At 32.9% G+C, this 13,678-nt stretch overlaps 2 protein-coding genes across 3 annotated transcripts; one reads left to right on the top strand and one right to left on the bottom strand.

The window, feature by feature from the left end:
* The first annotated feature begins 2,329 nt into the window (after window positions 1-2,329).
* On the top strand, window positions 2,330-4,131 carry LOC139816937 (uncharacterized). The gene is made up of 4 exons (XM_071784768.1): window positions 2,330-3,224; window positions 3,424-3,543; window positions 3,617-3,767; window positions 4,105-4,131. The coding sequence occupies exons 1-4, from the start codon at window positions 2,707-2,709 to the stop codon at window positions 4,129-4,131; spliced, it is 816 nt and encodes a 271-aa protein (XP_071640869.1). The 5' UTR covers window positions 2,330-2,706.
* Window positions 4,132-5,908: 1,777 nt separating this feature from the next.
* LOC139816200 (uncharacterized) lies at window positions 5,909-12,581 on the bottom strand. Of its 2 annotated transcripts, XR_011732970.1 has the most exons (7): window positions 9,757-12,581; window positions 9,492-9,695; window positions 7,332-7,736; window positions 7,002-7,202; window positions 6,658-6,915; window positions 6,326-6,541; window positions 5,909-6,044 (listed from the first exon to the last, which is right to left on the bottom strand). XR_011732970.1 is itself a non-coding variant. In XM_071783583.1 (6 exons), the coding sequence occupies exons 3-6, from the start codon at window positions 7,468-7,470 to the stop codon at window positions 6,447-6,449; spliced, it is 693 nt and encodes a 230-aa protein (XP_071639684.1). In that variant the 5' UTR covers window positions 7,471-7,736; window positions 9,492-9,695; window positions 9,757-12,581; the 3' UTR covers window positions 6,051-6,446. The 2 variants fall into 2 exon arrangements, 1 of the variants encoding a protein (XP_071639684.1); XM_071783583.1 differs by lacking the exon at window positions 5,909-6,044 and having other exon boundaries at window positions 6,051-6,541.
* Between the last annotated feature and the right edge of the window lie 1,097 nt (window positions 12,582-13,678).

Here is a 13,678-nt window from a genome sequence, read left to right as displayed (position 1 = left end):
GTTACCGTAACTCGCCATTATTCGTTACTCATTCAAAAAAGTAACTTATCGTTACCGTAACTCGTTGTTCTCATTGCAAGAACACAGAAGGAACGGTTTTGCTGAAAATTCTAAAAATTTAGCTAGATACAAATCTGAAAATAATTTGATTATATTTTGTTGCACCATCAAAATAATTATGTAGATTTCAATTGATTTCTAAAATGTCAAAATTTTTTACAAAATTATTATTATACTCTAGCGACCTACTATAATTATTTTGATCTTGCAACAAAATTATTTTCTGTATCTAGCTAAATTTTTAGATACTTCAACAAAACCGTTCTTTCCGGGAGTAACTGGTTACCGTTGCTCGTTATTTATTAAAAAAAGTAACTCATCGTTACTGTATATAACTCGTTATTCTTATTGAAAGAAGTAACTTGTTACCGTTACTCATTATTCATTTAAAGAAATAACTTATCGTTACCGTTACATTAAACAGATAGAAACAGAATAATTGGATTACATGAAAAAAGGCTCATAAAAGAATCAAATTTTCTGAGATATTTTAAATTTTGTTAATGAAATTTTTTAAATACAAAATATGAAATATTTTGTAACGTATTGATTTTTTGATTGACTTTACCTCGATAATTTTATATATAGAATAATGAAAGGAATCGATTGTTGTAAAAAGAAAACAGAAAAAATTATTTTAAAAACTTTGATTGCATTTTGTAGACGCATTTAATTTGCAAATTGCAAATATAAAAATTAATATTATTATTCGATTCCTTTACCATTCTGTGTATAAAAATATGAAGGTAAAGTTATCGAAAAGTGAATACTTTACGAGATATTTCATATTTTATATTAAAAATATCAGGATATAATTTAAAATAGAAAATTCCTTAACAAAAGAAAACTTTATTGCAGTGTACAAAAATCATACAATTCTATTTTAAAAAAATAGAATTTTATATGACGATGATTTTATGTGACCTAAAAAATTTATTTTACCATTATTTGTTCTTCTCCAAGTCATACAACTTTTGTCTAAAACATTTTTTCCTAAAACTACATGAGATATCGATATTTGACTGTTCAAATTACATCCAAATTTTTTTCATTTTTAATTGTAGAAAAAAATTACTTTAGACAAAAGTTGTTTGGTTTGAAAAGAGGACACATGATTCTTACGTGAGTTATGTCGTAGATGTCGTTTTTTTTTAATTTTAAAGGCGACTATTTTCTTAAATAACTTGATTTTGCCTTTGAGAGAAAAATTGTAGATCTCGAGACGTTTTCGAAACACTAATCTCTCTTTCGTTAAAGATTTCTTGAGATATTTTAAATTTTTTCATGATGTTTTTATAATATGAAATATGGAATACCTCGTTAGTCTAAAGTATTCACCTTTCAACTACTTTACCTTGACACTTTTGTATATAAAATAATAATAGAAAGCGTATAATAATGAAATTAATTTTTACATTTGCAATTTTGCAAAATTGAATGCGTTTACAAAATCTAATCAAATTTTTTTGTTCTTTTTTTACAACAATCGATTTCTTTCATTATCTACGTATAAAAGTATCAAGATAAAGTCATCGAAAAGTGAATTAATACTTTACAAGGTATTTTATATTTTATATTAAAAATATTATAACAAAATTTAAAATATCTCAGGAAATCCTTAACAAACGAGAGTTTTATTATAGTGTTTTGAAAAAATCTCGACGAGCTCTACAACTTTTATCTTAAGGAAAAAAATAAAGTTTTATTTAAAAAATGAGTTTCCCCTAAAATTTCTTGAAAACGACGACATCTACGACATGACTAATGTAGGAATCATATATCCCCCTTTAAACCAAACAACTTTTGTCTGAAGCATTTTTTTCTACAATTAAAAATAAGAAAGTTATTGGGATGGGTAAATTAAAATGACTCACTCTGTATGTGCGTGCGTGCGTGCGCGTGTGTGTGTGGAGAGGGTAACACTATGGTAACATAAATACGGTGCCAAAATTAATGTATGTAATTTAATTTAAATATAAGGTTTGTTCGCGTCGCATGCCCCAACATGCTCTTTCTCACTCCAATGCGCTCCAATACGTTCGCGTCACCTGAACCAAGATGGCGACTAGATGTTCGCGTCACGTTAGAGTACACTCCAAGGAGCAATTAGAAGCACGCTCTATTTGCCTCACCTTCGAAGGTGGTGCAATTGAGGCTATGTTATGCGCGCATCACGCGCATGCGTGTGAAGTGTGTAAACAGTAGCCATTGCTCAAGTCAGTCGGGTCTAGAGTCCAGAGAATATTTCAAAATTAACAATTATGGAGACTTCTTTTAAACGTAAGAATTTCATATGATGCTGATTACTTAAATACAATACTTTAGTTATATTTTTACTTAATTGACTAATAAAATAAATTCTAAAAGATAGATTAAATGATTTTATTCTAAGGTAATTTAAATTGCATGAATATTGTACTATAATTAATATTGTTTTATTTTTTAGCTGTGAAACCTAAACTGGTGTCAATAAAGTTATTCAAGCCTCCCCAGACTTTTGTTGCAACTACTACAACCGACTCGACACAGTTCCTAACCACAACTGCGCCTCTGGATTCTGTACTGAATAAAACAAATTCTTCTACAATTCAGCCTCAAACTATAATCCATGAGAGTCCTTCTGTTACTGTTCCTGTAACAAGCTCTATGCAGTACACACCTACAATTGTGTCTTCACTGGACTCTTCACTTTTGGATGCTTTACCAAATAAAGCAGGTCCTTCTAGAATTCAGCCTCAGATTAAAATCCATGAGAGTCCTTCTGTTACGGTTCCTGCAACAAGCTCTATGCAGCACACGCCTACAATTGTATCTTCATTGGACTCTTCAATTCAAGACTCAAATCAAGGCTCAGATAATGAAAAAGAGAATACTTCTGGTGTCAATAATGATGGCTATTTTATTTGGGACCATAGAACCATAATGTTGTTTTTCACAGAGTATGAACAGCATGAAAAAAAATTCCAGAAAAGAAAATATCAAAGTAAAGAGGCCATGTTTCAAGCGATAGCAGAATCTTTCCAGGAAAGAGGTTATGTGAATGATACTAAAAATCACATGAAAAATAAATTTAAATTGTTGAAGAAGAAATGGGATAAACATATTGAACGGACCATGGGAAAAAACAGTTCTGGGAAAGGCACTAAACCTCTTCCATATGAAGAGTAAGTTCTATCTTGTATTTTCTGTATGTAACTATAAATGTAATATTTTTGAATTAAACATTTATAATTAACAGTTCAGTCAGTTTGCTTTATATTTTTATTTTGTTATTCTCACAATATTCTGTTTTTATTAAGTATTTAGTATTATATTTAGTAGTTAATGAGTAATAGGTAATAGAATACATATGTATCTTTGCAGTGAAATGATAAAATTATTTGGAAAAAGTCACAGTGGAGTGCCACCTTTTGTAGCTGGCCGCAATGAAATGATTTCTCAAGAAGAAGTTTTGCAAAGGGTGGTCAATCAACATTTGTCTCAGTGAGTAATCATCTCCTTAAGATGTTTTTTAATTCATTTCTAGATATATAATTTAAAATGTTTTCTATTACAGGAATGAAAATGAAGAACAATCTTCTATCGCACTAAACTCACCACCTTCGACACCATCTGCAGTTAACAGTGAATCTCTATCAGTAGCAGGTAGCAGCAGATCGTCCATAACGGATAGCAGTTGCTCATCTTTAATAAATACAAAAGCAAAAGTACGAGATGGCAAATTGGCGCTTACTCTACAATCAGTTAAGGAATCCATCTGTGCTGTGCTACAAAGAGAAAGTGATGCCAAACAAGAAATACGTACAAAATATCTGGCGGAGCTAAAAAAATGTAATGAATTACAAACAGAACAATTACAATTGCAAAAAGAGCGAAATAGCATCTTAGAAAGGCAACTTAAGATACTAGAGAGAATAGAAAATAAAAAATACTCAACACAAAAATTATCAGACGAAGAAGATTAATAAGATATAATAAGACTGAAGGTTCATCAAATTATATACATGAGACATTCATAAAGTTTGTTTCTTTGTCTACTCCCAGATAGCACAGTGGCATCAAGTGGCGTAATAGTGCAGTCAAAGTGGCGGATTGTTGTCGTAAGAGACGTCACTTTGACGGCATTACAACGTTATTTGACGCACTGTGCTATCTGGGCTTAAAAGTGAAAAAGTAGTAAAACTGTGCACATTTATTAACCTTTTCATATGAATTCTGCGAAGTTACACATTTTTACTGACAAGATCTGTAAGGGTATAATAGTTGTAAAAATAGACACATTGTCTTTTATATATATATATATATATATATACACCTTTTAATTTATAAAATTTATAAACAGTTTATTAAGTTTAATTTTAATTTTGTTAAAAAACAAAAATGTGTTGGTTTTTACAATAATTATATCTGACAGATCTTGCATCACTGGGAAAAATGTGTAACTACAGGATTCATAGGTAAATAAAGGCTAATAAATGTGTACACTTTCAATCGACTTCATTCTTTTCTTTATTGAGAAAGTTACAAACTTTATGAACGCTTCACATATACGTATGTAGTTATATGTATTTAAAGTTTATATAATTTTGTTAATTGTATTTAAAATTTTTATTTCAAGTTTAAATAATTTTTAGTTTATTAAAGTTTATTTCAGTTTTTTCATTTATTTCTTTTCTGTTATTTTGATAAACAGCGTAACAAAGCTGTATCAAACTCTGCAACAGAGCAAAGCTGCATTTACTTATTGAGTTTTTTTTTTACATAATAAAGCAGCATTATTTACTTGCAGTCAAGCGTACAAAGCTAATGATTGAAAATCAAAACTGTCATTTCTTGTCCAATTTACATTTTTTGTTAATTCTCGATAACATTTTTGATTTTGATAATTATCGATAAAAAAATCATATAATAGTAAAATATACATTTACATTATGCAGTTATATTTCTCTATTTGTATGAAAAAATAGGCGTATATGACAATAAAAGACTGATGTATGGATAAATTTTTAACAAAATTGTTTTATTTGTTGTCTTTTTTATGATATTACATGAGAACTTATTTCATCAAATTTAATATCAAATTTTAATCTATTTTAATTAAAATGAGCTGAATAGAAGATATATAATTGTAATATTCATAATTATTAATAAATGAAATATATTTGTGTAATCGTTAATTGTTATAATCGTTATAATTACAATCTAAAATTTAAATAACGCGTTGCTGTTGTTGCAATTCTTGAAAATATAATTTATACATTTTGTTTATTACATTTTGTACATTATATTTCCTAATTTTTATAACTAAAAAAAAACAACATAAATATTTGAAAGCACTTTGAGATAGTTTTATACGTCAAGTACATCATACATATTTTTTAATTGAACGACACAGATTGATACGATGCAGCATGTGATATGTCAATGTTAACGACACGATATCGATATTTAAAAAAAATAATAAACATAATATTTAAATATTAATATTAGAAGAAAATATTTAAACAAATTTATTTGGATACTCTTATTCAAATCGTCGTTGAAACAATTGTCTACATAATTCATCTCTGAGATCGCGACCATGTCGATCATCATCTGGATCTTCATCTCTATCTGCTGCTGGGACATTATGCAACAATACTTGCGCATTTATATCGGCATGATTGTCGACTTCAGGTTCTTCCATGTGTTGCAAATCATCCAAGTCAGCCAAATTGTGAAGAACGCAGCAAGCGAAGATGAATTTGACGATGAATTGCATATTTCTCAGCTTGAGAAAATATAACCGTCTAAAACGTTGTTTCAGTATTCCAAATCCATGCTCAACTGAAATTCTGCACTGACTATGTATACGATTAAAATTTCTTTGGGCCTGCGTCAAATGTCCATTATCCCGATATGGAGTAATTAATTGGAGAAGGCATGGGTATGCAGCATCTCCAAGAAGTATGCAACAATACTTGCGCATTTATATCGGCTTCCATCTGAAATAAAAGCACGTATATTTAAGATTAACAGCTAATGCTAAGGCTGCGTTTTGATATTCACTCTGCCAGCGTTGAAAATTTATAGTTTACATGTACTACAAATTTATAATACTGGCAGTGAATATCTTCTCCGGACACTTTCAAATACAAAAATTATAGATAATTACCAGTCCATATCTACAAGATATTTACGATTTTAACTGAATTGAATAAGAAATACAAAGCTAGTTGGTTTATATACAAAAATACAGTAAATTATGAATGTGATAAGTTTATACTTTCACAAAGTATTGGCAAATCTTCAGCCAAACTGGAATTTGCAAATACTCTTGCATCGTGCACTGAACCAGGGTAGCCAATGAATACATCTAAGAACTTCTTCTGTTCATTAACGGTCCCTTACATGTGTACGGAAAAATAATGCTTTCTATTGATGTAAGCCACTGGATCTTCAGAAGGTTTGTCAATACGGATATGTGAGCCGTCAATACATCCTATAACAAAAAAGAAATACACTAAATAAATTAATGTAATTGGATTACACATACTGAATTACAAAACTGTGAGCTTAAATTAAATATAATATCATCGAAGAGAATCACATTATTACCAATTACTCCAGGAAAACCTTTACTTTCGAGATAGTATCTTTGCGTTCTTTGCTTCTCTACTTCAGTAGGATACCGAATAACTTCATTCCTCATATCATACAAAAATTGTGTGACTCTACGTAACACAGATTCAAGGGTACTAAGAGAGAGATCGAATCTGTCAGCAACATCTCTGAAACTAGCACTTTGATGGCCAGCAAACCACAAAAAAGTGAGAATATGTTTCTCAGCCGAAACTACTTTGAATCCTCCATGTCCTATAAAATATTGATCAAACTTTATTCAAAATAAAGTTAAAAATTTTTAGTATACACATATCTAATTTAAAAAAATCAATACTTACCTCCTAAATTTCTAAAATATGGCCAATGGCTAAATTTCTCTACCATACTTATAAAAAGTGTTCTCTTCAAACGAAAATGCATAACAAACTCTCTATCCGTATACATAGGCACTATATTTTCAGTGTAATTAGTTATGCATGTTCTATGTATTCTTTGGACGAAACCTTCTGCAATTTCAACAATTGCGTTAATGGCAATATCTGCAAATATCAATCATAAAATACAATAAAAGTGCACAAACTACTTAAGAAAAAATAAATTTAAAATTACAAGATCTTTACAGATTACGCCAAAGTTAGAAACGCCACATCTTTATCATCAATACTCACTTTCTATTTCATCGTCGTTCCCATTGTCTTCTAACAAATCACCAATTCTTGCCAAAGGTACAAGATTTTCAGCCAAAAAGTCATCATTAATATTATTTATTATCATACGAAAACCGCCCAAAAAATCTAAACGATCCATTATTTACCAATTTGGAATAACCAGTCAATGATGTGCGATGTGCGATTGGAAGTTTGGAAGAAGGGAAGGGAGTGCTCAAGTCTGTTCGTGTCACTGAGCGTTGGTGCACATAAACCCATCTGACCCAACCGCCATCTTATCTGTGATCCAAAAGTCCGTTCGTGTCACTGAGCGTTGGTGCACATAAACCCATCTGACCCAACCGTCATCTTATCTGTGATCCAAGTGCTCTCTGGTGTACATTGGAGCATGCGACGCGAACAAACCTATAATTAACATCGATTCTATTAGAAAAATAGCCAAACTTCTGTTATGCCAGCAAATTTATATTATATTTATGTGCCCTCTGTCTTTCTCTTTTTCTTTTTTTTCTACGTGTGTATATGTATATACATATAATTTTTTAAACGATATCATGCTATTTTTTTTACAAAAAGTAACGGTAACGCGTAAAAAGGAAACAGTAACGTAATATCTTTATTAAAAAAGTACTTTTAATTTTAATAAAGTAAAGTGTTTGGTAATTGTATAGATGGGGGGGGACCACCTTGGATGACCTTGATATTTAGTATGTTGTCAAGGTCACCCTCCTGAGTGACCTTCAGAAGGTTTTAGCCCGCGCTCGTTATTCGTTAAAAAGTTATTAACAAAAAATTTTCGAAAATATAGCAGTTATTTTAAGTACTGAGAGGCATAAACGACTAATATTACGTTTTTCTTTAAAGCAGAGAATACTTTATTTCGCGAGAAAGTCGCTGCTTTACCAAAACACAACATTTAAAGTAGTAAATTGTTGATAAATTGAAGTCTTTTTGTTAAAGCAGAGAATACTTACATGGGTTAGATGACGCGCTTTAAACAGTTGAATACTTTTAAAGCGCGTCATCTAACCCATATGGCATCTCGCATATTAACTTTCCACGCATGAAAAGTTCACGCATACACTTTCCACGCGAACCGAGGTTCACGCACACCCCCCCCTGCTTTCGGGGGAGGTGCGGTAGCCCCGAAATAGTTCACGCATACACTTTTCACGCGAACCGAGGTTCACGCACACCCCCTCCTGCTTTCGGGCCGGCCCGAAAGCAGGGGGGGGGTGTGCGTGAACCTCGGTTCGCGTGAAAAGTGTATGCGTGAACTATTTCGGGGCTACCGCACCTCCCCCGAAAGCAGGGGGGGGTGTGCGTGAACCTCGGTTCGCGTGGAAAGTGTATGCGTGAACTATTTCGGGACTACCGCACCTCCCCCGAAAGCAGGGGGAGGTGTGCGTAAACCTCGGTTTGCGTGAAAAGTGTATGCGTGAACTATTTCGACATATATATTAGTCATTTATGCCTTCCAATACTCAAAATAGCTGCTATATTTTCGAAACATTTTTTGTTAATAACTTTTTAACGAATAACGAGCGCGGGCTAAAACCTTCTGAAGGTCACTCAGGAGGGTGACCTTGACAACATACTAAAATATCAAGGTCATCCAAGGTGGTCCCCCCCATCTATACAATTACCAAGTGTTTTTATAAAGTAACGTTTTTGCTTATAATAAAAATTATAATGTGTTAGTAAGAATAAACTGGCTTTTTCGAACTTTGAGCCTAAATAACTCCCGAACGAGTTAACGTATCGACTTCTGGTTTGCGCCAAATGTATATGTATATATATATATATATATATATATATATATATATATATATATATATATATATATACATATATATATACATATATATATACATATATATATACATAGGTATATATATACATGGAAAAGTCACAAAAGTCAAAATGATGGTAAAATAATGGTAAAACATTTTGATATAATTTTGACTTTATTATGACCGTCAATTTTTTGTCATACAGAAAATGCGTGACCATTTTGAATCAAAATACAGTCATTTTGACTATTTGTTGACTTTGGTGTGTTCCTTGGGTTCTTTACCTAAAACACCACAAATGTAACAAGATGATTAATATAAAGCAATGTTTATTCAATATTTTGTATTGGAAAAACGAGTAACTTACCAGTGTTCTTCTTCTTCTTCTTCTTCTTCAAAGTCCTCCATATATATCGAATAAACGACGTAATCCAAAAATATCGATGTCCCCGGAATTTTCCCAGATTTCAGCGGTGTTTTCCTGGTCAATCGTCCTAAACCAACGCACCCAACGCAGGCGCGCCAAATTTACAAATCCTTATATATTTATCTCGTGCATGTATATATGGTGCTGAAAACAGGATAAACAAAAATTTAAAAAATGTGAAATCTATGAAAATATTCATACGTACCGGATTGCGAGGGATCCGAATCCTCACCATATTATATAGTTCTATTTCAAGTACGGGCACGTTGTCCACCCATATGCACTGTAACAAAAAGAATGATTATATGTGACAGGAATTATAATAGTTTACATGAGTATTACTTCTGTAGTAACTTATACGAACGATATCATCGTAGTTACTATAAAATCTTTCGTTTATGCGGAGGAATTATCGTATCGGGAAGGGGTCCGCGTGCAACGGCAGCGTCGGTCCGCGGAGAAGTAGGGGGGGGGGTATCGCGTTCGCGTTTCTCTATTAACTCTTCACGCTATTACGTGCAAGCTTAATTAAATAAATTTATATTGTACTTAGAAAATTTGCCTACCACCGCTGGATTTGAACCAGAAACCCCTGGCTCTTGAGTCAGTCACCTTCAGAATACAGGCCATAGTCTCTTAATTTTAGACAATAATATGTATACACTAAAATAGGTAAAAATACTGCAGGCTATTTACACAGGCTATTTACACCGTTAAAATTTACACAAAAACACACATAGGGCACAGATTACACGGTGAAATAAGATATAATGGGTCTCCACAAGATGAACAAAAGAGACCATCCATGAGGATATACGGATATGTGTCATGTCTGCGAACAACGTATAACATCGAGAACAATCCGTGTAATGTCACAATGCATGACGCACAAAACTTCATATGTCCTAGAGTAAAATAACAGTATGTGCAGCACATTTACTTCCATTTCTTCATTCACTTCCATTTCTTCAACGTTTGCTTCAACTTCCATTTCATGTCCTTATTGTCCTTCAAACTGCAATTCTTCGAAATCCATTTTTACTTTAATGATGAAACCGCGGTGTTGCACTAACGCGTCTAAATCAATTAGACGTTATATTCTCCACCGTCTTCTCGACCGTCCCCTATTCTTTTCCAATATATTTGGTAATAGAGAAACATCCAGTTTGATTGGCGATCGGCGATTCCGATTTCCGCGACAGATGCTTCCCAGGAAAAAATCTACAAACGCATATATGCGGCTTCTCTCTTCGCTTCATACGATGTCTCTTTTAAACATTTCATGATCATCAAAATCCCGCCACATTAGTATTTCACCATATACATAAAGATCGAGAAACTTCCGCCGCGATCGGAGATCGGCGATTCCGATTTCGCGACGGATCAGATATCTCGTTACGTCGACGGTCCGCGGTATCCCCATACCTCGGGGACGGATCCTCATTCCTTACGAGCGATTCGCTGATTTTCACGATCGGTTTCGACCACAACGGGTGTTTGCTAAGTTTTACATACTCGCTCATATCACATTAAATTTGGTGCGCCTTGATGGCCAGGACGAACCAATTGTTGTATAAGCCGCACGATCAAGCACGCCAACCGACTCTTACTTCCAATTCTCGACTACAAAGCGTATCCCCCAGATTCGTCATTTTATATTCTACTAATAATGCATCGTTTGCTTTTTTATCATATTTAATTTCACCGTGATCTCAACATCCATACGGTTGCGTTTTCCGAAAAATCTATGATGTGCAGTTTTGTACGTGTTCGATGAAATCATCGTGGGACATGTATGTTTTTGAAAACGATATCGCACCATTGACTTTCGGTGATTTGATCTGTATAACTGCTATTAAACCGCTATCAAACTTCTTTAAAACATCTTTAAAACATCTTTAAAAACATCTTTAAAAACAACTATCAAGCAACTAAAAACAGCTATCAAACAGCTATCAAACAACTAAAACAACTTTAAAAACAGCTATCAAACAACTAAAAACAGCTAAAGTTTGGAAAAGAATAGGGGACGGTCGAGAAGACGGTGGAGAATATAACGTCTAATTGATTTAGTCTAATTGACCAGGAAAACACCGCTGAAATCTGGGAAAATTCCGGGGACATCGATATTTTTGGATTACGTCGTTTATTCGATATGGATGACTTTGAAGAAGAAGAAGAAGAAGAAGAAGAAGAACACTGGTAAGTTACTCGTTTTTCCAATACAAAATATTGAATAAACATTGCTTTATATTAATCATCTTGTTAATACATTTGTGGTGTTTTAGGTAAAGAAGTTGCCTTGAGAACTCCCATTATTCTCTTACTTCCTCAGTTAAGGTTGCGCTTTTAAGAAAACGTTATATCAATTTTGTAACTTATCTATAAGCAATATATATTTGTACGGATTCTAAGGATAAGACAAGGCGAGCGTTGTGTGCGTGTATGAGTGTGTGTGTGTGTGTGTGTGTGTGTGTATAGGCAGAGTAATTAGGTGGCAGGAAGCGAGTAAATGTAAAATGATTTTGTAAAAGGTTGGCGTCCCTAAAAACGCCCTTTCTCAACCCCATCAGGAGAATAAAGTGCATAGTAATCTAACCTATTTGTATGAATTCATGTTGACACAAAATTCATGCCACATGACAAATAAATAAGTATGTAATATGGTAAAAAGTTTAAACAATTTTAAACTGTAAGAATAAAGGCCAACAATCGAGCATAGACGTGGATGTCAAATTAAAGTTCGTTTATTAAACATAAGTATATATAGAACGGGACGTTTCGACCGCACAGGGTCTTCTTCAGCCGATACAAATTAAATAATTACATAAAGTCGCGCAATAATCAGTAAAAACGTGAACGGTAAAAGGAAACAAATTTGATGGAAATAACAAAGTCATTCGGAGTCACATCTTACATGAGAGCATTCTAATGGTAAAATATAAAATTGTATATATGTATATAGATTTCTGTAGAGTCAATTGTGCAATGTAAAATTGTATATACGTAAATTCGCAAGTCAGTAGTCAGAGGTAAATCCATGATTATTCTTCGTTGATTGGCGAAAACGAACCAAGTCAGTTGTTAAAAGGCGTTAAATCTTATGTCCGACAACGGTGTGGTCAAGTTTAAACTACGTTCTGAAATTTGATGTCTTGATAATGGGAGGAAGCTTATGTGGTTTAAAAATTCTCCATATGGACTATCTCGCTTCTCATTTTATTTGATAGCGGTTCAGAGTATCCACCCGCGATTGCAAGATGCAAAGGTAAGTAGAAGATTATTGTTTCGTGATAGCTAGTTTTTGATAATATAATATGTCGCAGATAAATCACGTACAACCCTCTCTCTTCATTTTTCAATGCCCTATAAATTAAGCTCTGCCTCGAGTCAGAGCACAGTCTCTCTTTGCAAACATACGGCTTATTACATACATTTTGTTACATAACTGCTATATAATGGCTTATATTGAAGATGTGATTCAAATATCTTATCCGGTGACTGGGGTGTGTATAACAATTCGCGATTGAAATGTAAATTTATAAATATTAACTGGTATATAACTTTTACAGATAGTATGGGTTGATAACATACCCATCGTTGAGGTGCGCGTTACAGACGTGGTGGGAATTCGAATTCTTTGCGGACGGGTATATATACTTCATATCTTTATATTTTTAACATTTTTTTAATTTTATGTAATCTGATTTCAGCGACAGATATATCGTGATGATGTGAGAATCGATGATGGCTTCTTGAATTTGGAGCATCAAAGGTGGACTCGCTATTTCAGATCGATTGATCGTGAAGCCAACTCTCTAATATGGGAGCAGAGCGGCGAGGAAGACATATTTGACTTACAAATTTTGTTCGAAATGCGTATCTACGAGCCGGAAATTTGGTAAAATTATTTTAAAGTACTTCGAATACATTATTTGAAGAAATGTATAACTTCTAAATTTAAAATATAAAATATAAAATAATTTTTAAAATCTGTATCTGTTTTCCGTTATTTCGCCGATTTCATTCCCTTTAGATAAACTAGTAATAGTGATGCTTAAATAGGGCAAATAATTTTATACAAATAGTAAAAAAAGATTACATATGATTCATTATAATTTAAATAA

The sequence above is a fragment of the Temnothorax longispinosus genome, chromosome 7 (assembly GCF_030848805.1).
Source record: "Temnothorax longispinosus isolate EJ_2023e chromosome 7, Tlon_JGU_v1, whole genome shotgun sequence".
Lineage (NCBI taxonomy): Eukaryota > Metazoa > Arthropoda > Insecta > Hymenoptera > Formicidae > Temnothorax > Temnothorax longispinosus.
The sequence above is the reverse complement of the archived record's forward strand: the minus strand, read 5'-3'. Positions and strand labels throughout refer to the sequence as shown.

What these genes read in the sequence shown, in the direction of transcription:
- LOC139816937 (XM_071784768.1), top strand. Translation starts at nt 2,707, where the DNA reads ATGCAGTACACACCTACAATTGTGTCTTCACTGGACTCTTCACTTTTG. An exon ending in AAACCTCTTCCATATGAAGA is followed by an intron (nt 3,225 to 3,423) that starts GTAAGTTCTATC and finishes GTATCTTTGCAG; the next exon opens with TGAAATGATAAAATTATTTG. An exon ending in TAATAAATACAAAAGCAAAA is followed by an intron (nt 3,768 to 4,104) that starts GTACGAGATGGC and finishes GTCTACTCCCAG; the next exon opens with ATAGCACAGTGGCATCAAGT.
- LOC139816200 (XM_071783583.1), bottom strand. Translation starts at nt 7,470, where the DNA reads ATGGATCGTTTAGATTTTTTGGGCGGTTTTCGTATGATAATAAATAAT. An exon ending in GAACGACGATGAAATAGAAA is followed by an intron (nt 7,203 to 7,331) that starts GTGAGTATTGAT and finishes TGATATTTGCAG; the next exon opens with ATATTGCCATTAACGCAATT. An exon ending in ATATTTTAGAAATTTAGGAG is followed by an intron (nt 6,916 to 7,001) that starts GTAAGTATTGAT and finishes AATATTTTATAG; the next exon opens with GACATGGAGGATTCAAAGTA.